This window comes from Pseudopodoces humilis, chromosome 30 (assembly GCF_049639895.1).
Source record: "Pseudopodoces humilis isolate 2021_Gansu_Grassland_sample_001 chromosome 30, ASM4963989v1, whole genome shotgun sequence".
Classification (NCBI taxonomy): Eukaryota; Metazoa; Chordata; class Aves; order Passeriformes; family Paridae; genus Pseudopodoces; species Pseudopodoces humilis.
This window is the reverse complement of record NC_142229.1, coordinates 3,463,631-3,484,696: the sequence shown is the minus strand read 5'-3', so window position 1 is coordinate 3,484,696 and position 21,066 is coordinate 3,463,631. Positions and strand designations below refer to the sequence as shown.

The following is a 21,066-nucleotide window of genomic DNA, read 5'->3' as shown; positions in this document are numbered from 1 at the left end:
GCATATCCCTTTCTCTCTTTCCCCATAGGCTGAGGTACTTGAGAGGTACAGACTTCCTGGAACGCCTGATACCTGGGATACCTCCCCCCTCCCCAATGCATAATCCCCTTCTTAATTCTTAACCCTTGTGGAATTCTATGGTGTTTCCCCACTGTCTCTTTCATCTTTCAGTGGAATCTATCCCATTGTTTCTGTTACCTTTCAGTGATAGTTTCATCTTATCAGCAGACCCATAGCTTGTTTGTAAAGACAAACCTGTCATTCCTTTTATTTCTATTGATTCATCGTAGCTGTTCCCAAAAATGGGGCACAGGTCAGTTCACTTATTCTGACACTACTTTTCAATACTAATGTATGCATACATCCTTATTTAAAGCATTAGGTAATTCTACACGGGCTACATGAGCTTTTTGCTTTAGCAGTACAATAATGAAGGAGAAATGACCTATATATTAATTTCTCTTTTATGGTCATTTTTTGTATCAAATGCATTTTTTAAACAACAAATAACATTTTTAAATGTCTAATTTAAATTACAGTGATGAATCACAGCTTTAAGAGCAACAGAGGCATCCATTTGTCATTTAATTAACTAATTAATCACTTCTATATTTACAGTAATTATTATTTTAATATAATCTGTTTTTAACACAAAGGCACGGTAAAGATTATCATATCAGTCTATGAGGAGGTTGTATTATTGGGAGTCATATAGGTATCACAGACAGAAAGCAGCAGAACATAGTTAAACTGGCAACATAAAACATTTATACAGTTGGTTCTCCATCAAACACAAAATGGTTCTGTTTTTAACCTGGACTTTAAAATCAACAGACATGGCTATGTCTTTTCAATAAAAGCATTTCTTTATTGTCTCCTGAAATGCAGTTAAGTTTTGACATTGTATTACATTATTTAAATCCTGCCATTTCCCTCTGACTACCTGTACCCATTATAAAAATTTCATTTTATCCAGTTTATTATATTGTCACTTTCCTATATTTCCTACAGTTGCTTCAGCTTTCTTAGCCATCAAGAACACTGGTGCTGATACAAAAGCATCCATATCGTAACTTACTATTTCTGCACACCAGTGGAAAAGGTTGTTGAGGGAAGCCTAGCTGCTTCCAAACCATTAGACCATGCTTTGTTCTGACAGTCTGCACAACGGTTCGGGAGCTTATAGAAACTGGAAATTAAAGGGAAACATGACAGAATATGCTGCCAGAACAGAATTTAATTTTGCTGGTTAACTTATGGACAGCCTGAAAACTGCTCAATTGAAGGGTACTTTACTTTCATTATGTGAACCTCAAGAGAAAACTATGCACGGTCAAAGAGCAGTGCTACAAAATGGTGCTGTCAAAACATCACTGTCTTTACAATAAAACAATTCCTTACCGTCTGTAGACTGCCATATGCAGGAATTCTGATGATTTAACTGTTAGCCTGTGCTGTGAAAATACAAGACAGAGTTGATGAAAACAGGCCATTTTTTAGTTGACCTTTTTTAGTTTAGTTGAAACAGAGTAGTCTACAGACCGACATGTTGTAGGAACACAATTAGACTTCACTGTTCTGTACTGCAAACTCCATTTGCTTAAACTAATAAACAACTCACTGGGAAAATTACACTTGGAAAAACTTACTGTTAAAACATCAAAGTAATTCCTCTTGCTCAAAAGAGAAATTTCTCACCTTAAGACACTAAACAAAGCCATTCAGAAAACATGTTTGTTTTAGCAGCTCTGTCTCTAGAACATTTCTTAAGATTTTTTTCTTTTCTTGAAACAGAAGCTCACAAGAAACTTTATGCCACAGTTGTACTTTAAGGCAATGGTGAAAAAGTCTATGATGTGTAAACAACTAGTAAGCTGAGCCAGAGGTTACAAAAGGTGATGCATGCAGCACAAAGCGACACAGAACACATAACAAAATGAGACTCTTTCAATTAAATATAACCTGAGAGAGAATGCTCTTAAATTTGAGTCTGCTCCTTGCTCACGTCTGCCAAGGTTCACCACATGCCAGTGGAACGCTGTACCTCTGCAGAGCCGAGGAGAACCTGTGGTATGAGCAAGCCAAGGCTGGACCTCTTAAACGGGCCCCTGCTGATATCTGCGAGAACAGCCGGCTCTGCGCAGCCAGAAGTACCTAGAGAGCTCCCAAGGTACTGTCATGTGGAACAGCGAATGTTTTGACAGTGTATTATTCACTACTCTACATAGTAAAATACGTCAGAAAGTTACAGAAATTACCTGGCAAAGATGGCCAAGGAGAGACTAGCCCTTATTCGCGCACATATCAAGTGGCACAGGCAGAGTACCCGTTCTCAGAGGTAAATGTTATCGTTGTTCCAGCACTGCACATCACTTCGGAAAAAGCCTAGAGTCGCGGTTTTAAGGGCAAGCTTAACTAAGCCTAAGAGAGGAATTTCCTTCTTTTCATGGTATGGGTATCTATCGCCAGCGCGCGCCCGGCCGAGCCCGGCGGCTCCAAGCGCGTCCCTGCCGCCCCCGCCCGCGGTGGAGCCGCAGCTGCGGCTCCACAGCGCCCCCCGGCGGCCGTCTGCGTCCCGCCGCGCTGTTCCGTCACCTCGCCACCCCCCCCCCCCCGCTGGCTGTTCCACCTCACTCCCCCCGCCCCCCGCCGCAGCGCGCCGGGCCCAAGATGGCCGCCGTGTCAGTTTCGGGCTTCGCTGCCGTCCGGCCTTCACCTCCCGGGTCCCGGCGCTCGCGGGCCTCGGTAAGTAACGCTGGCGGAGCCGCACCGGCTCGGGTGGTTGATGCCGAGGAAGTCGGGCACAGGCGGTTGGCGAGCTCCTTGGCCTGGGGAAGGAGAAGGCCTCTTGGGCGCTCCAGGCTCGCGGCCTGTTCCGGCCCCGCCGCCGCTCTGCGCCAGGCCCGGCCCCGCCGTCCGCTCCCGTGGTGCTCGCTAGGCCCGCGCCTCGGGGAGGTGGCGGTCGCTGCACAGCACGGGTGAGGCGAGTAGAGCGGCCGGGGGTCGGCGAGCTGAACTTCGTTCAGTGTCTGGCGCGAGAGAGCGCGGCTGAGGCGGGCGCGGGCCCAGCCGTACCAGTGCGAGGAGCTGACCGGGCTGCGCTGCCCGTATCCGGGAGGACGGAGAGTTGCGTGGGGCCCGGTTGTCTGCCGCGGTTGCGGCCTGCGCCCTGCTTTTCCCGACGAGCCTCTGTGCTGGGGTAGTGCGCTCCTTGGGGCGCCGTGTGCGGGACCGAGCCGCGTAGGGATGGGGATGAACGGTAGCAGGTGCAGGGGTCGCTTGTCACGCAGAGAGCGAGTGAGGGAGCGAGTGACCCACCGGCGCTGGGACTGTCCCGGTGTCCCCGGCCTGGTTGCATAACGCCCTGTGCACGGAGCTCGGCTGGGGAGGGGGGACGGAATCCTTCGGGCCTCGGGATCCAGGCGGGCAGGGGAACCGCGGGAGCGCATCTCTACTTTACGAGGAGAGCAGGTGTCGAGGGCCATGTTTCCCTTTACATCTGTTGTTCGCAGGATAAAAGAGCTCTAGGCAAGCACTGCATCCTTTCTGGTTTAAGCAGTCATTCAGAATCTTTCCAGTACTGGCCGTGTGGAGCTCTGCTATTGAGTCTAATGTCTGTATGCAAATGTGTTCTGAGTATTGATAAATTCTTCATTATTTACTAGAAAGCAGGACATGATAACTGTGTTGTCGACTTAGCTCTTGTCTCAAACTTCCCTTGTAGAAAATCGTTATTTTTTGTGATAAACACTTTACAGATCCTTCTTGGTTAATGTACTAGTGTACTCCTCCTGAAGTAGAATTTCAGAACAACAGACAGTTATCACACCTAGAAAAAGCTATTTTAAGGATAACAAACTAAGGGCTCTGAATTAGAGCCTCATACTCTTTCACCAGCATCGTTAATTAGCAGTGTCATAAATATTCCTTTTACGCTGTGTATGGTCACCCGTTACTTTGTCCTCAGGTGTTTTCAGTGGGCCTCATCAATACTGAAAATTGCATTGTATTCTTTTTTCGATGGCCTCTAAAAGTAGAGCATTTGATTACAATCTCCAGCTGTTTATCTTCACTTTTTTCCTTTATGGAACAACTGTCAGAGCCTTTCTTCACAGAAGGGAAACCCATGATTACACTTCTGAAAGCGCACTGAAAGTTTCTTGCTGTTTGCTCAAGAGTCTTGGTTATTTTCTGTTGAAGTTTCAGGCAGTGTCTTCCATGTGTAAAAATTAAGAGACCTGCTGCTCTTTTAAGATGTTTGTTGTGGTTTTCTTTTTACCCCAAATATTAATTTGTGTTCAGCAGTGGTAAAAATCTTGATATAGACTAATGGATCAAAATGGAAAGGACACTTTTCTCTAGGTTGTATGGAATAATTTTAGTGCTAAGATATGCTTTTATTAGTAGTGAAGATAAATCCTGAAGTATTACTTCAGTATTTCAGAACTGTAGTGGCTTAAAACTCTTCTATGTGTTTAACAAATTAACACTGTCTGCTACTTTTTTTCTTTTTCTTCATAACTGTTTTGTTTTTTAAATGTCTCTCTTGTTTTCTTCCAGGCCTAATGTTAGAGGTCTTTTGATTGTGAGACAAGCAGCTCAGGTGAGATAATGCTGAAATCTTTATACCTTTGTGGGAAACCTTGCTGTGAAGCTGTTACGGGATTTATTGGAAAGAGTATAGATGTTTCTAATTGTTTTGTTTTCTTCTCTTCAGTGTGATGATAAATAATGTTTGAGAAAGAAGGATTAATTCAGAACAGAAAACGTGTATGCTATGGTTAGCTGGTTCCCATCATTCGAGGATCTGCTTTCTCATCATTTGAAACTTGTTCAGCATCAGGATAAAGGATAACGACTCTATGGATATACAGAATTATTCACCATGGTAAAACTCGCCAACCCGCTGTATACAGAGTGGATTTTGGAGGCAATCAAAAAGGTAAAGAAGCAAAAACAGCGACCTTCAGAGGAGAGGATATGCAATGCAGTGTCATCTTCTCATGGTTTGGACCGCAAAACTGTTCTGGAACAGTTAGAGTTGAGTGTTAAAGATGGAACTATTTTGAAAGTCTCGAACAAAGGTCTCAACTCCTACAAGGATCCTGATAATCCTGGGAGAATAGCACTTCCGAAGCCTCGGAACCATGGCAAGTTGGATGGTAAACCAAATGTGGACTGGAATAAACTTATTAAACGGGCAATTGAGGGCTTGGCTGAGTCTAGTGGCTCATCCTTGAAGAACATCGAGCGCTTTCTTAAAGGTCAGAAAGATGTGTCTGCATTATTTGGAGGTAGCACTGCCTCCATTTTTCACCAGCAATTACGATTAGCTGTCAAACGTGCTGTTGGCCATGGTAGGCTGCTTAAGGATGGACCTCTGTACCAACTCAACACTAAAGCAACCACTAATGCTGATGGGAAGGAGAGTTTTGAGTCTCTTTCCTGTCTCCCTCCAGTGTGTCTCCTTCCCCATGAAAAGGATAAGGTAAGACACAATTTTTGTGTGATCATTTTCTTGTGATCAATGGAACGTGTCACTACAGAGTTGCAATTTGAGGCAAATGATCTTGAATCTGGTATGTTAGAAATTATTAATGTGTATTTAGTATCCCATTGTATCCAATTTTCTAAACACCAGAGGAAATGTAATGGATTGTAAATTCTACTTCAGACCAGAAAATTGCAGATGAGCTACTGTGGGGAATTTACAACACTTCTGTGCAGTGGAACTGGAACTATGGTGACAGGCTTACTGTAGGTGTGTCAGCAAAACATAGAAAATAAGCCTCCTTTCTTGAAGGTGAGGTGGATTCACAAAGCAAACTTGAGATGATCTCTTACTTTTGCAATTTTATTTGACTGACATTTCTTCTTTCTATTTGAATTCAGGTAACATAGTGATGGGCTGATTAGCAATTGCTACCTAATGCTGTCTTAGATGCTTTCTTTATAATGGACAAGGAATTTTTTGTCACAGAATGTCTTCATTGTGAAATAGGAAGAAACCTGGTCTAGTGGAAGGTGTTCCTACCTATGGCAGGGGGTTGGAACCAGATGATTTTTAAGGTCCCTGCCCACCCAAACCATTCTATGATCTAGAGGTCATGGAGATGCTGGAAAGAGCATCCAGGGACTTCTGTACCCTCTGCCCCCTCCCCTCTCCCCCATTTTAAATACACGTTCTTTATAAAAAACAAAAGATTTTTTTTCTGTTGCTTTCTCTTATTTTTTGTGGTCTTCCCTTCCTTTCTGCCATACTTCTGCATTCCTAAGGTCATTAATCCTCCACTCTAATGTCAAGATGAAGTTGTTGGAGTGAAATTCATACCCAGTCAGTGTGTTTTTATTCTTTCTGTTACTGTGAATGCAGAGTAAAACAGGAGCTTGTCTTTGTTTACTTTGTTTATTAAAGATCGATTTGCCAGTGATTCATATATTGCACTGCTTATCTCTAGGACATCTAGAATATGAAAATTATTCTTTTTTATCCTAAAGAGGTACATTTTTCAGCAGAATGGGAAATTTTTGGTTGTTAGAAATATCCTGTTCAGGAATTAATTCTTTGGGTGTGTCCTAACTCATGGTTTTTGAAGTCAGCTTCAATCTCTGGTGAGAGTTGCTTTAATGATCTGTTAGGATTTGAAGATTTAAAACTGCTACAGGAGTCTTCTTCCTAAGGAAAATAAAATCTACACAGCTGCTTTATCACCAGTAAAGTTTCTCTGAAGTTCTAATGTATCTGTGGGAGCTTTACTGTGGACACAGTACTTGTCAGTGTGTTGTGCTGTGGGCTGGCGTAATGTAGGAAGTATTAATTCCAGTGTTCTGTCTACAAATGTTTCTTATGTAAGTCTCCAACTTTATTTATAATGAAATCAGTATAGCTGTAAAATGTTATGAAAACTGAATATAAACAAACCTGGCACATGAGGTGGCTGGATTAAGAATGTTGCTAACAGTTGATATTAGTGGCTGTGCATATTGTTAACATAGCCTATTCAGCCTTCTTGTAATGTGCCTAAGCTCAGGAGCAGTTTGATATTCTTTGAGATTAATTGTTCCCTGCGCTTTTCTTCAAATGTTATTAATCAGAGTGGTGAATGGTAGTATGAGCTACTATAAATACTGAATTTAGTCTGGGATTTGTTCTTTGTCCGCCTGGAAAAATACAAATTTTACAAGGGATTATTTCAAGACATTCTTCAGTTTTTGCGTCTCTGTGTCTGTATTTAATCCTAGTTCTTCATGCAGTATCTCTGTGCTGTGTAACTCAGAGTTTCATACTAGTTTCTGAAGTAATTTTGAAGATAACAATGTTAAAACATTTAGGTTCTGCCAGCATTAATTGACTGGCAAGTCAGTCAGTGGTGGCTCAAAGTTCCTGTTCTCCAGGATTTTTAAGACAGTTTATTTTTTGGTTTTGGTTTGTTCTTGATTGGTTGTTTTCTCCATGCAGACAGTGCAATGACCTTCACTCTAGGGCCTTCTGTTAAATCTCAACCAATTTATGCAGGTGCAGAAGACATACTGTGCTATAGTGATTTTCTTGACTTATTGATGGGTTCTTGAGAGTGGTGAGGTATTTTTTATTTTCTTTTTTTTTTTCTTTAATTCTTTGGGAGTATTGTTATAATGGTTCCCCTGATTCTTAGAAGGGGCTTGGCAGTAATATGAACAAAAGAAAAAAAAAGTTCAGCCTCCCACCTGCCAATTGATGGCTTGACATCTGAGCAGCAGCCCCCAGACAGCTTCTCCCCAGCTTCAGTTTATGTACTGAGCATGACACCATATGGTCTAGAATATCTCTTTCGACAGGCTGGGTCAGCTGCCCTGGCTGTGTCCTGTCTCAGCATCCTGTGCCTGTCAGCCTCCTCACTGTGGGTGGGGTGAGAAGCTAAAAAGTCCTTGACTTGTAGGCCCTACTTGGCAACAACTGAAACATCAGTGAGTTACCCGAAGTATTCTCATCCTACAAAATGCAGCATCATACCAGCTACTGGGAGAAGAATTAACATGATCTCAACCAAAACCAGGACAACTGTTCAATAGTTAATATAGTATTACTACAATGCTATTATTACTACATTACTTTGAGAGACTACTGCAACACAGTAATATTTAATACTGTTTAAGAACAAAGAGCCCTTTCTTGGTATGCCATCATGAGGAACTTAAGTGGTAGTAAGTTGCAGGTCTTAAGGCTGGATGCCTTAAAGATAGCTTGCTCTGCTTTTGTTTTGTTGACACTTGCTACAGAAAGAATCTTTGTAAAATCATTATTATTAAAAAAAACCAGCAGTAACATATCAGTTAACTGAAGAAGTGGAAATCATTGCTATATGTGTTAGAAGTTTCTAGAGCATCTGAATTTTGATCTCAGGACAACAGTAGGACTGTTTCTTCCTCAATTAGAAGGAAAATACAGGTGGTATTGTTTGATATTCATTTGTACTGTCCTTGAAACTGTCTTTTATGTCAGTTAAAACTGGCTATGGCTGCAGCAACCTTTAAGTAAATATCTTAGTATTATCCTGCAGTACAGGTGAGAGTATAAAGCCAAACTTTTGGAAGTGCTTCCTGAAAAAAAAAATGAGAGGAACTTCTGCGGCCGAAAAGTAGGAGTAATATTTAAAGGAGATTGCCTGTGCTGCTGTCTTGCATGTTCCTTATGGCATATCTGTTTCTTAGTTTTCTGTTGCTATTTATATCTGTTGGTACTTATCAATCAGTTTGTGGCTGTGACTGTGGGCTATTATATATGCAGCATCCTTCAGGCCTTCCCTCTTGCCAATAGTAGTTCTAGATCCCAGTGTGTACTCATAAATTCACATAAAGCCAAACTTCTTGTATCTTTTCAGAAAGTTTGTATGCTTTGAGGGCATCATAGTTGTTTTGAAGGTTTTAAGCATACAGTAACTATTGCTATATTGTGCCTGTTTAAAGTTAGTAATTGTTAATTCCATGTCTTAAATGAAGGAACTGTCCGATTAGTGGTAAAGAGGTTATTTTTTGATTGATTTGTGTGGGGTGGAGCACATAAATGATCTGCAACCAGAGCACTGTAATTACATATTGAGACCTCACCCATTTCTCCAAGGGCGCTAATCAAGCTTAGGCTCCCAGTTGGAGGAGGATTAGGATTCACTCTTTTCCAGCTGGTTCTGGGGAAGAGAAGTCTGTAGTTCTGTCTAAAAAAACCCTGTGGTTGGTAACAGATGGCCTCCATCTGTATGCTGTGAAACTCTGGAAACCCAAATGTTAAAAAATTATTTTGAACTTTATTCACTCGATTAGTGAACAGGTGAAGTAGCTCTTAGTAACTGAGCAAATCTAAGCAGGTCCTAAATACTCTTGCCATGGACACCTGTGAATGGATACTATGAACTGATGCATTTAATGTGGAATGGGGCTGAATGGTACCAAGAGTGGCGTTGGCCATGTCCGGAGTCATGATAACTTAGACGGAAAGCATGTCACTCTGGTCAGGTCCCTGTTGTCAGTCCTTTCTGTCCAGTAGATTATTGACAGATACGGAATGACATTTCTCTGAAATTAGGTTAATAAAATAATTGTATTTACGACAGAGCTTTAAAGGCTAGTCAGACAGGGAAGAGAGTGCATGATGGAGAATGTTGATAAAGAAACAACAACTTGATTCCAGTGTTAGCTTTGTTATGTAGGAAGGGAAGAAACAGCAGAGAGAATGAGGACAAGTCATTCCGTCCCTGCTTTTCTCCTAGTTTCCCAGCAATTTTATCTTCAGTCATAGTGATGGTGGAAAAAACAGTTGAAAAGCAATAGTTAGTAAATGATGTACTGCCATTTTAGTTGAAAAATAGGTTCCATGTTCTTAAGTCCAAACATGCAGTCAGCAAAATATGGTGAACAAACACTATGTGTGACAGACTGCTGTGTCCTTCAGCCTTTGTGAAGTAGGTGGGTATTTGCTTGTTCAAGGATTTTGAACTAGATTTATCCTAGTGAGTTGTGATTAAGTCATGTTGGCCTCTAATCGATCTATTTAGGTTTTTTCTGTATTTGGTGTATAAATCTTAATTTTTCTTTCCTTGCCAATATTTTTCTGACCGTATGAACATCTTTCCTTGGAGCAGCTACTAATACTGCTTCTGGCATTGGATGAGAGGTTGTAATGTTGCTTGTTTAAATGTTCAGGAATCTGGCAGTCTACCCATTGTTAGAGCTATTGACTGGACTTGTAGTGAGATACAAAAAGAAAGGGGGGAGAAGGATGTCCAAGAAGAATGACCCTTGAGTAGGAAACAGAATTCCATTTGTAATATATTTGCTTGTTTTGAGGTACTTTTGAAGGTCAGTTAATCAGTCTGTAGACCTATGCATGAGCAATGACTTCTGGTTTGAAAATACAGAATCTTCCAAACATGTTTCTGTGAAGACCTTTGAATTACTAAAACCTTTAATTACTGATACCTGTGTTATTTCACTGTATTTTGGAAAATTGAATAGAACAAATTATGGATCTTTTAACTATGGTACATAATTAAATACCTTCACAAGTGCTATTAAAATATGAGACTGGACCACTTAATTTCCTGGAATCTTTGTTTTTTTGTTTTTTTTTTAATCTTTAGCAATAAGTTGAGTCGCCATTCTATCTCCACTTATCAGTGTGTAAAATGAAAATTTTGTCAAAACTAAAGGTGTTCTGAACTATAAAAGAAGTCAGTAGTTCTACATATTTCTCCCCATTTCTGCTGAACTGTCCCATCTAATCTTAAAAGTCCAGAAAAATTGATGTTGGATACAGCCTTTAGATGAGTGTGTGTATGGTCTGACTTAATTTAGAATTCATGAACAGTATACAGCCTTTCCCAGGCATTAGATTTCTCCTCAGTCTTTGAGACTCAGTTCTGGATATTTAGTAATGCATGTTTTGATTGTAGTGCTGGATCTCTGAACTTGTCTGGACTCATAGTGAATTCCTTGAAGGTGTGCATGGAAGGAAAGAAAGTAATTCTTCTGCTGAGCATTGCAATGACTGAACTTCAGAAGCTGGTAATCATTAAGCTGCATGCAAAATCTTTAGTGCAGTCTCAGGAACAAGTAGATGCACTTGCTTGGTGCTGCCACCAATGTTTTAGTTTTTTTTTCCTTCAAAATGTACAACCATGAAATGTTCTGACTGACTTCACCTAGCTTTGCAAATTTAGGATACCTTTGTATGTGTGGTCAGCAACAGACCTGTTTGGAAAAGGTTTTATCTGCATGTGTTTGGGGTTTTGCCGCACTTGCTGTATAAGGCTGCTCATGTGAGAATGGTCTGTGTCTGTGCAGATGGTGCAGGGAGAGAAAATAGCATGGAATGACTATGGGTCAAGAACATGGGACTTCATTAAATCTTACTGTCAAGAGTGTTATATCGAACAGTGAATTTTGATAGTGAAGACTTATGTGTAGAATGGTTTTTTGTTCTCTCAATTTTGTGCTCAAGGTGGCAAAGTTTCAAAAACTGAGTAGGATTTGGTCTCAAAGTTGAACTTGTGTGGGTATTTTGGGTAGACTACAAGTAGCGACCTTGAATCAGGCAGAGATCTTTAAAATGCGTGAAACACTCATTGACAGTGCCTTTTGTGTCTTCTCTGGTATCATGCTTATATGGGGGCTCTGCATTCTCTTAAATACTTTTTTCCATTTTCTAACTGAAGTATTTTCCATTCTTTTAGGGATGCTGCTAATCTTGAAGTAAAGCAGTGTACAGTGTTTAAAGATAGAATAATTACCTCTATGCACAGACATTACTTGGGTTTTAACAAAAATCTCATTTCCAAAGTAACTTGCTATTTCTAGAAATCAAAGTCAATGTTGAAGTTTCTTACTTTTTCTGACAATCTAAGTATTGTGGAGTGCAATTTTTTTTTTTTTTTCAGTGAGAGGAATTAGGATTGTAGCTTGCTTTTGATTCTGTAGTTTTTCTTTTGCAGCTGTGGAAGTCTGCAACGTCTTAGAGATACCTTTTGATCTAAAATAGAGTAATATAATCATCTGTCACTCCCAAGACAGCATCCTATATTTTCTTGAAAATTATGAAGCTGAGACAAAGTGTAGGTGAGAGCTCACAGGATATAACTTTGAGTAAAGAAAATGTCAGTAACTTGAACTGCTAGGTTTCTGAATCAGTGTAAAGTGAAGGGAGTTTCTTTATACTACAGAGAAGGAAATCTGAGCCTCTCTTTCCCCTCACTGGCCTGAGTTTGCAGTCAGGAAGGCATAGGATTCTGATTGTGACTAACAAATCTTGAATAGTTCTAATCCTCTGATTAGAGAACTTGTTAGTTCTGGGAAGGTTATTTAACAATTGACTATCTAAACATTTCCATTTGACATTCTGTGAAGTTTTTACCATGCACATATCTGACAGTAAGATAATTTCTTCAGTTTGAACATCGGCCCCAGATACTATTCACATTGCTTTTCTGCACTGGTTTCCAGATGTCAGTAAACACTGCAGAAAATCAGACCTCACTAATATCCAAGTTATTGGCCTTTGCATTTGACTCTACTCTTGTAGCAGCATTTCAGGTTTTCTCTCTGTTGTGTTAGTCCTTCCTCAAACAACAGCACACATTTAAAATGTCCTTCAATTTTTCTATTTAAATGATCCTATATGTTTCTCTTAAAAAGAGGCATGTATTTCATGCTTGTTCCTTTCTTCTGTATGCTATTTTATCTTTTCTCCCTTACATTTGTTTTAATGTAGTCTCATGTTTTAGCCCATCATTCCGCCATGTAAATATGCTTCTTCCATTCAAGTGAGATTCAACAAGTGAATTGGAGACAATATCCATTTACACAGACAAACATATTTTTTTTGTGTTATGGTAATAGCTTTTCTTGTGTATTAAAATATATTTAGCATTGTTTTCTTTAGTAAAAACAGTATTTTAGGGATTTCCAGTTTTACTCTCCGGTTCTTCATTTTTTTTCTTTACTATAGTGTCTGGAGGGAACATGAAGAGTTGTGATTTCGTAACTTACATAGAAGAAGGGTTAGTTACTAACCATTGCTCCTACAAGTTGATATTATTGAATAGTATTTCCTAAATTCTGCAGTTTTCTCTACATACAGCAAAAAAACTCACATGATTTGTAAAATTACTTTGACAATATGAAATTCATTGGTTCTGATTTTATTGAGGCATGGAACTGAAGCAGTTTTCCTCTCCAGCTTACCTCTCCTGATCCAAAAGGCATGGAATCCAGGCTTTGTGATGCTGTGCACACTGAAACATGTTTCCTCATGTTTTAAATAATTTTTTCCATGTGGTGGTAGGTTATACTTTCCCTCTGTCTTTTCTGGTTCATCTGCTCTTGCCAGGAGCTACAGCTTTTGAGGGAGACCTTTGCAAGAGAAATGGACTATTTGAAGTGAGGAGTAATGATTTGTCACTTGCTTAAAAACAGACACACAAAAAAAGCATTATCTAGTGTGAATTCTCAGAAGCCATCTAGCATTGCTTCTAGGGGGCTCACATTCAGTGGTTCTTGAAGAGCAAAACAAAACAAAAAAAAAGTTGGTGTGAGTGTATGTGATTCTTTTATGCTGGTTTAAATTCTATACCCACTCGATTACAACCACAGTGGCTACCAGAAGCATATATATGATGATGGGACAAAGATAGTCCTGGTAGCTAGTGAGCCCCAGGTGGTATTAAAACATCTGCAAAGTAAAGTGCTTTAACATTACTGGCAAGTGACCATAGTGGCATTGTGGCCTGCAGACTTGACTCTGAGTTTTGAGGCGTTTCCTAACCTCACTTTTCCTAAATTAAAAAGACTACAAAGCAGATGGGTAGGCCAAAACTGAGACTGTAAAATTACTACACACACAGTTTTTCCATAGGAACTTCTCCGTAGTTGCCTTTAGGAGAGCATACAGTCTGTGAATCTTTAAGGCACATTTGGTTTCTAGGAACCCCTTGTATAGTAACGACATGTGCTGAGAGGCTGGCAGGCTGTAAGACACTGTCAGTCCAATTTATTCTGGCTCCCTCCCTCATTGAATCTGGTGACATCACACAGATAGATGTGCTTGCAAGCAAAACAGCAGAAGGAGTTGAATGTCTGCCAAAAATTTGCAGTGTGAAACTGAGCTGCCTGCTTCCAGTCTTGTTTTCACGAATCTTTCATTGTGTGCTTGCATTTTTCACTTGCCAGGATATTCTTTGCTGAACACAGCAGCAGCAGTGAAATCTCTCCATACTTAGCATAACAGTCTTACACAGAAACCTTGGAAGAGAAGCCTGATCTCTACATTAAAAATTATTCCAATTTAATTAATTATTCTAAAGCACTTTGAATTCTAATAGAACCTTCCTCCAAACTGTAGATGTTTTGGGTTTTTAAAATGTGGTAAAGTGTTTGCTTGCAGCTTACCAGGGGTGATAAATACATTGCAAGGAAACATTGAAGCTGTGAAGGATAATCTTTGATCTGGTTCCTCCAAACCTAGACAGTGTTTACATGTGGGCATCCAAGTTTGAAGGACTGTAGGGATGAACAGGGTATGCACAAATACTGGCTAGAACAGAAAAGAACTACTGTCTTAGGCTGTTGACTGTGTGTAAAACTCTGATGAAATAAATTGTTCATGAACTTCCTGCAGAGGATGTGTGAAATAATTTTATTTCTCCCCTGAAAAGTTTCAGCTTTCCTTTCAAAAGGCAGAAGGTAAAAGTAATTACTGAAATCTTGATTCCAAGGAAATTAAAGCATTGACTGACCCTTCGTACACAAGGTTTTTTCCCCCCAGTAAACCTGATACTGAATGGAAGCAGCTAGTTGTCTGGCACCTAGAGTCCCGTCATAAACAAAAAGAGAACAATTTGTGTACAGTAGATCCCATCTCTCTCTTGAAAGAGGATGGGGAATCCCTACACAGTTGATTTCAGCTAATGTTGCTGTGGTGACCATGGCAGGAAAGATACTGAAGATGCTAGCTTCCCCCTCCCACTTGGATATTAATGATTTGTATGCTTGGCATAACTATCTACAGTTGCCTTGTGTTCTCTGTTTCTCAAAAGGAGCAAAACCTACAATTCTTCAATTAATTAATCCTGTGAACATACTCCAAACTGAAGTAGTTTGATAGGCAGGTGATTTCATATTAGTTTACACTTCAGCATCATTTGAGGTTTACCCAAAGGTTAATATAAATACTTGTATTCTAAATGAAGAATGTCAGGCTTTTGTTCCTGTTGTATGGCTTAATTTTGAAACAACAAATTTCCAAGGTGTTCAGATTGTTTTAATCTAGTGGGTGCTTTAAGGACCACACCTCAGACTGAAAGTGTACTGTACGTGCCATGTCTGTACATTGAACAAAAGGCAGAGCTTTCAAATTTTCATTTTCTGTATTAGAGTAATATAAACAAACTTGATTCCTGCAAGAAACTATTCTGGATACAGCTTTGGCTTTGGCTTAGGTAAAGTTGCTTGAAGTTCTGGCATATACTTCCATGCAGTTATTAACAGTATGCACATATGTATCTGCGGAATAGATTCTGAAAAGGTATGTTCAAAATCACTAACTGTATCTTGATACAGCTATACAAAGAATGTTTCTCAAAACTTGATGTAATCTAACATTATTCCCATTTACAGTATTTTAAATGTGATTTTAGCATATTTTTTTTAATTTTTAAATTAAATTTTGTGTACATCTTTGCACTGGAAACTATAAATCACAGGATTTAAATGCAGAATTGGATTAGAAAGAATTTGCTAGATAATGAAATCCAGCACTTACTGTTAAATTAGCTTGTCCTTTCACTCTTATTAGTTGATGAAGTGCCACTGTAAAAGAAAACAATTATTGCACTTGCTGCATCTTTGATGAGGCTGTAGAATGTCAGTCCTTAAATTTAAAAATGTCCTGCTTATTCCAGTCCAAATGTATTGTTGGCTAGTTCATACCTATTTCTTACTTTGCTAGTGCTGTGCCTCATCTTAAATACATCTTTTTTCTACACAATGTCTAACTCACCCCATAACTTTTTCAGGGAGAGCACACCTTTTTATCTTCCTGTGATTGCTAAATAGCATACTCACATAATTTTCTGCAGGAATATTTTATTTTAATTTTTCATAACAGGGTTAATTGTTGTACAGTTTTTGTACTTTGAAATACTAACTTCTATTCAGTTAGTGCTGTATTCAATGTGAGAGCCAGGTAAAATCTTTGAGACGTGATGTGTATTACATCATGTTTATGTGATATATAAATGCCTGTGTCATTTTGTGTATTACAGTTTGCTCCCTTGAGATACCCAGTGCTCTTACTGTCTGTTTTCCTCACAGCCGGTTGCTGAACCAATTCCAATTTGCAGTTTCTGCCTTGGTACAAAAGAGCAAAATCGGGAGAAGAAACCTGAAGAGCTCATCTCTTGTGCTGACTGTGGCAACAGTGGTAGGTGACCATTTACTGCTGCTGGTGTTATCCCCTTCCCTTGAGACAGAAAAGTTGGTACACTGCCTGGTGCTGCCCCATGCACAGAAGGAGTGTACCTCTATTAAGAATCTTGCCACTTAAGACAGAGAAGTCTAGTATGCAGTCACTCCTGCTGACCCAGACATGTGATGAATATGCTTCTGTGGCATACAATACAGTCAGTTCAGCTGAATCTTAGGCTTCCAGAGAGGAGACGGTTAAGTTAACCTAGCTCAAGTAATTCATTTGGCCCCTGGAAGTTTATTTTTTCTAAATGTAGCAATAAAGACCAGTTTCACCATGTTTCTCAATTCAGTTATGAAGAATTATCTTTGGGTTCTTTTGTATGTGGGGCTACCATTTGCTATCTAGGGACTGGTTTGTGTTACGAGTAGGCAAGAACAGAAGCACCTAAAAATAGGAGTATCTGGATAACCAAAATTCTGCATGGGAATGCATAATTGATAAAGTAGTCACTATATGAGCTATCCGTGACCATTAACAGAAGTATAATGATTTTACCAGTAAAATCTTCTCTTTTTTCTCTAGGTCATCCGTCCTGTTTGAAGTTCTCTCCAGAGCTGACAGTTCGAGTGAAAGCCTTGCGATGGCAGTGTATTGAATGCAAAACATGCAGTTCCTGTAGAGATCAAGGAAAAAATGCTGTGAGTATAGTGGAGAATGGATTGAATGAAGAGGACATCAGTTTTGTGGATGTTGCATTAAACTATAAAATAAAATTATTTTAGAGGCAAATATGTGTAGCTTTTATTTTAGTGTGGTAGTCTTTCTGAGATCTTTGAAATACCTTGAATTGTCCGTAGTTGAAAACTATATACCTGTTCTCTGAAATGGTGACAAATTAATGGAGGGCTTGATGCTGATGCACATATAAAGAGAGATTATATGTCTTCAACAGGATAACATGCTATTTTGTGACTCCTGTGACCGTGGCTTTCACATGGAATGCTGTGATCCTCCTCTTACGAGGATGCCAAAAGGTGAGGACTTTGTCGTGAAAAGGATAATTTAAGATAGTGTTGGAAGAGATCAGTGGGCAGGCAGTGCTTTCGCTTAATAGGTCCTCTTTTAGCTACATTTAGCTCATTTTTGTATGGAATTACTTTTCAGGTATTAGAAACCAAAGAAGGGTCAGAACTTCACATCCAGGTTTTTTCATTATCTCCTGTTTCCTGTACATTACTCTTTGTACAGGGATTTGAAAAAAACGTCTTGAGGTTTGAAGGAATAGAAGTGATCCCTACAGATTAAGATGATCAGTTTTCATTTGCATGAATAGCCTTGTACGAAAGAAAGAGATAAGTCCTATGTTTTTGAAGTGATGCCTATTTGGACAGTAGAATATTCTGGATAAATGAATTTCTCCTCCCAGTCAGAAAGCAGATTATCTAAGGAAGAGTCTTCCTTGGTAGTTAGAAGAAAACTTTTGTGTATAAGATAGTTGGAAGTAGTATAGTCGTAAGCAGATAATGGGATAATTTGCCATTAAATTACGGTGTTCTGATGATGTACTGCTAGTTAAGGAGACTTCCTTTGTGTTTGGAACTCTTTGGGGGCTGGGGAATATTAACAGGTCTTGAGTTCATATTGTTGAAGCATATGCATAATTCTTTTTACACGTGTATGTGATAATCGGTGCCTTTGGTACTGTTCCTACCCTTAATCTCAGAAGGCCTGTGGACTGTATTTCTCCCTTTTGTCCTATATAGATGTCTCTTGCATTCAGTGATGGGGACTTGTGTCTTACAGGTATGTGGATATGTCAAATATGTCGACCACGGAAGAAAGGAAGAAAACTTTTACAGAAGAAGGCAGCACAGATAAAAAGACGTTATGCTAATCCAATAGGACGTCCCAAAAACAGGTTAAAGAATCAAAATACAACGTAAGTCTCTATAAGGAAGAGTAAGATGTGAGAATCTGTAGGACAGTAGGTATTTCTGAAATTTCTAGTCTACGTTGTGAGAGGTTTTCTTCTACAATTAGGAGCTGTTCATTACAGATTTTCTGAGAAGGACTGTGAAAGACTAGAAGTAACCTTACTGCTTATTTTGGCCAAGATTTTTTACTCTTTGTAGTAATTTACTATTTATTTTTCAACTATTCCTAATAGTCATGGACAAATTTTACTGTTTGTGTAATCTCTTTTGCTGGATGTCTCCTTCTTCCAGCATAATTTCGTTGCTTTGCGTTTCCCAAGAGCACTTTCTGTTGTTTAAAGAAATTAAGTAATCACAATAAAGCATATGAGATTGTTTGACATATATTTAATCTGACCCTGCTGCCAGAAAATATTTGGCCCCTTTCTGCTTCCATCCTTATGTTTCTGCATTTGTGGAGAGCTCTGTTATGCTGAGACAGAAGACTGTGTTGGTGCAGCCTTGTCGTGGTTGTTGTGGGGCAGCTAGTGAGTTGTCAGGGAATTGGATTTGGGTGGGCAGGAATTCTTTGGATAACTGTTCAGCCAAAGCAATTTCCTTGAATTAAGATTGCTGTGCAGTGCTGGTTGTGATTCAGCAGTTGACTCTTCCGGGTGCAAAACAATGAAGGAGCATGTCACAAGAACATCTGTTTCGGACATCAGGTCAGCTAAAAAAAGTACTTGAACCACCAGTTTATCCTAACCAATAGCACCAGAGGATGTTCTGGAAAACAACCTTACAAAATTTAATGCTTCTAAAAACATAGAGGGAGTGTCTCTATTAAACATGTTTTTTTGGTTTTGTTTTTGTTTTTTTTTTCCAGTCAGTACAATAATTTTGTAGAAGAACTCTCAGCATAATTCAGAGGAGCTGAATGAAAACTAGCTATCTGCTTCTACTGTTTTGTCTTCTTTAAGTATTATTTCATGATTGATTCACATTTTTTTTGCCTTTGTTCCATCATTTGACTTGCAAAATATATTAGAATTGTGTGAAGATGTATAGTTTGTCTTCTTAGGAAAAAGCTGCCTATTTCTGTCCTCTGTAGCTGAAAAGACTGTAGCTAAAAACAGTCAATCAGTCAGTCTAGGACACTTCTGTGAAGTGTTGAATACTCAGTTATCTCACAGAATCATAGGATCATTAAGTTGGAAAAGATCTGTAAGATCATTGAGTCCAACCATTAAGCCAGCATTCTTGTGTTCACCACTACCCATATCCCCAAGCCACATCCACACACCTTTTGAATACTTTCGTTTCAACAGAATTTTAAAATTTACTGTCTTGAAGATGGCATTTGTTTGGAGAGCAGCACTGTTTCAGCTAAGGTGACCATCAGTGGCATAGGTTCTTAGCTAATAGATGCATCTTTCATGTGTTAACTTTCTGTGGCATTTTTACAACAATTTACTATCAGTACAAAAACTATGGCAAATGGCAAGTTTAAATGTTTAATGATTGCATAAATTGAAGCCTTCTGTGCAATGTATTCATTCTGATTACTGATTTTAAAATTTAATGTTGTGTTAAATTTGGTGAAAATCTATTGTTCATATTCAAATTAGTTTGACATAATGTTCAATGTAGAGAACAATAGTACAGTACTTCTACTGAAATGTTTAAATCCTGGCTCCTCTAGGGCATACAGATTCTTAATGACTCCTGTACTATTAAATTCTTCAGCTCATGTTCTGCATGGTTGATAAATATGTTAGAGAAGATGGTAGGCCACCTTACCACATCTTCTGACCATATCTTTCACCTTCTCATCCTTTAGATCAAAAGGTCCTTTCAGCAAAGTTCGCACTGGTCCTGGTCGGGGTCGGAAGCGTAAGATGGCTCTGTCCAGCCAGTCAGCATCATCACAAGGAGGATACCTGGAACAGACAGATGTCTTGGACTTCTGCAGAGATGGCAGCAACACCTTGAAGTTTAACAAGAAAACCAAAGGGCTTATAGATGGCCTTACTAAATTCTTCACTCCCTCCCCTGATGGACGAAAAGCTCGAGGAGAAGTAGTTGACTATTCTCAGCAGTATAGGATCAGGAAAAAGGGTACCAGGAAATCTAGCACTTCAGAATGGCCCACAGGTAAAGATTTTTCACCCTGCCAATGCAAGTATCCTGTATACCAAGCAAATGTTTAAAGGCTAGGATGTTGAAGTGACTGGAATTGTTAGAGGCTGGAAACTTTGAGCTGAAAGTTAACACTGGAATGCACTTACCTTTGGTGCTTTGAGGTAGAATATAAGCTGCAAAGAGGAAGTGATCCTAGAGACCTTAGCCTCTTTATATATAATGGCAATGTGTGATGAGGGGTTGAATGATTACAGGGAGGTAGAATGCCCATTTGTAAGGAGGCATTTGCAGACAGCCTAGGAAATGGGCTAAATAATGTCACATTTGAAAGAAATAACAGAGGCAGTGGTTCATGAAAATTAAGAGCAGCAAGGCAGAAGTATGAAATGGAAAACAGATAACTAAAACCAGTCTGACAGACCCGTGAGCTTGCAATCTATGGATGCATGCAATTGTTTCATAATTTTCTCAGCCATAGAGGAGCCTGTTTGTGTGGCTTGGCATCTTCTTGCTGAAAACTGTCTCTTCCCTTTGGAATGCAATTTTGCTTTCCTTGGTTTTTTTGCTTTTCTAGCT

The 21,066-nt window shown here is 39.5% G+C and overlaps 1 protein-coding gene across 1 annotated transcript in view; it reads left to right on the top strand.

Annotated features, from left to right (window-relative positions):
- The first annotated feature begins 2,646 nt into the window (after positions 1-2,646).
- The window catches only part of KAT6A (lysine acetyltransferase 6A), a 38,315-nt gene continuing 19,895 nt past the window's right edge, over positions 2,647-21,066 (top strand). Inside the window, exons 1-8 of the mRNA XM_014259580.2 lie at positions 2,647-2,745; positions 4,561-4,603; positions 4,718-5,488; positions 16,339-16,447; positions 17,018-17,133; positions 17,388-17,469; positions 18,239-18,374; positions 20,189-20,502. Coding sequence (XP_014115055.2) covers positions 4,886-5,488; positions 16,339-16,447; positions 17,018-17,133; positions 17,388-17,469; positions 18,239-18,374; positions 20,189-20,502 — 1,360 coding nt within the window. The 5' untranslated portion in view covers positions 2,647-2,745; positions 4,561-4,603; positions 4,718-4,885. The remainder of the gene's footprint in view (positions 2,746-4,560; positions 4,604-4,717; positions 5,489-16,338; positions 16,448-17,017; positions 17,134-17,387; positions 17,470-18,238; positions 18,375-20,188; positions 20,503-21,066) is intronic.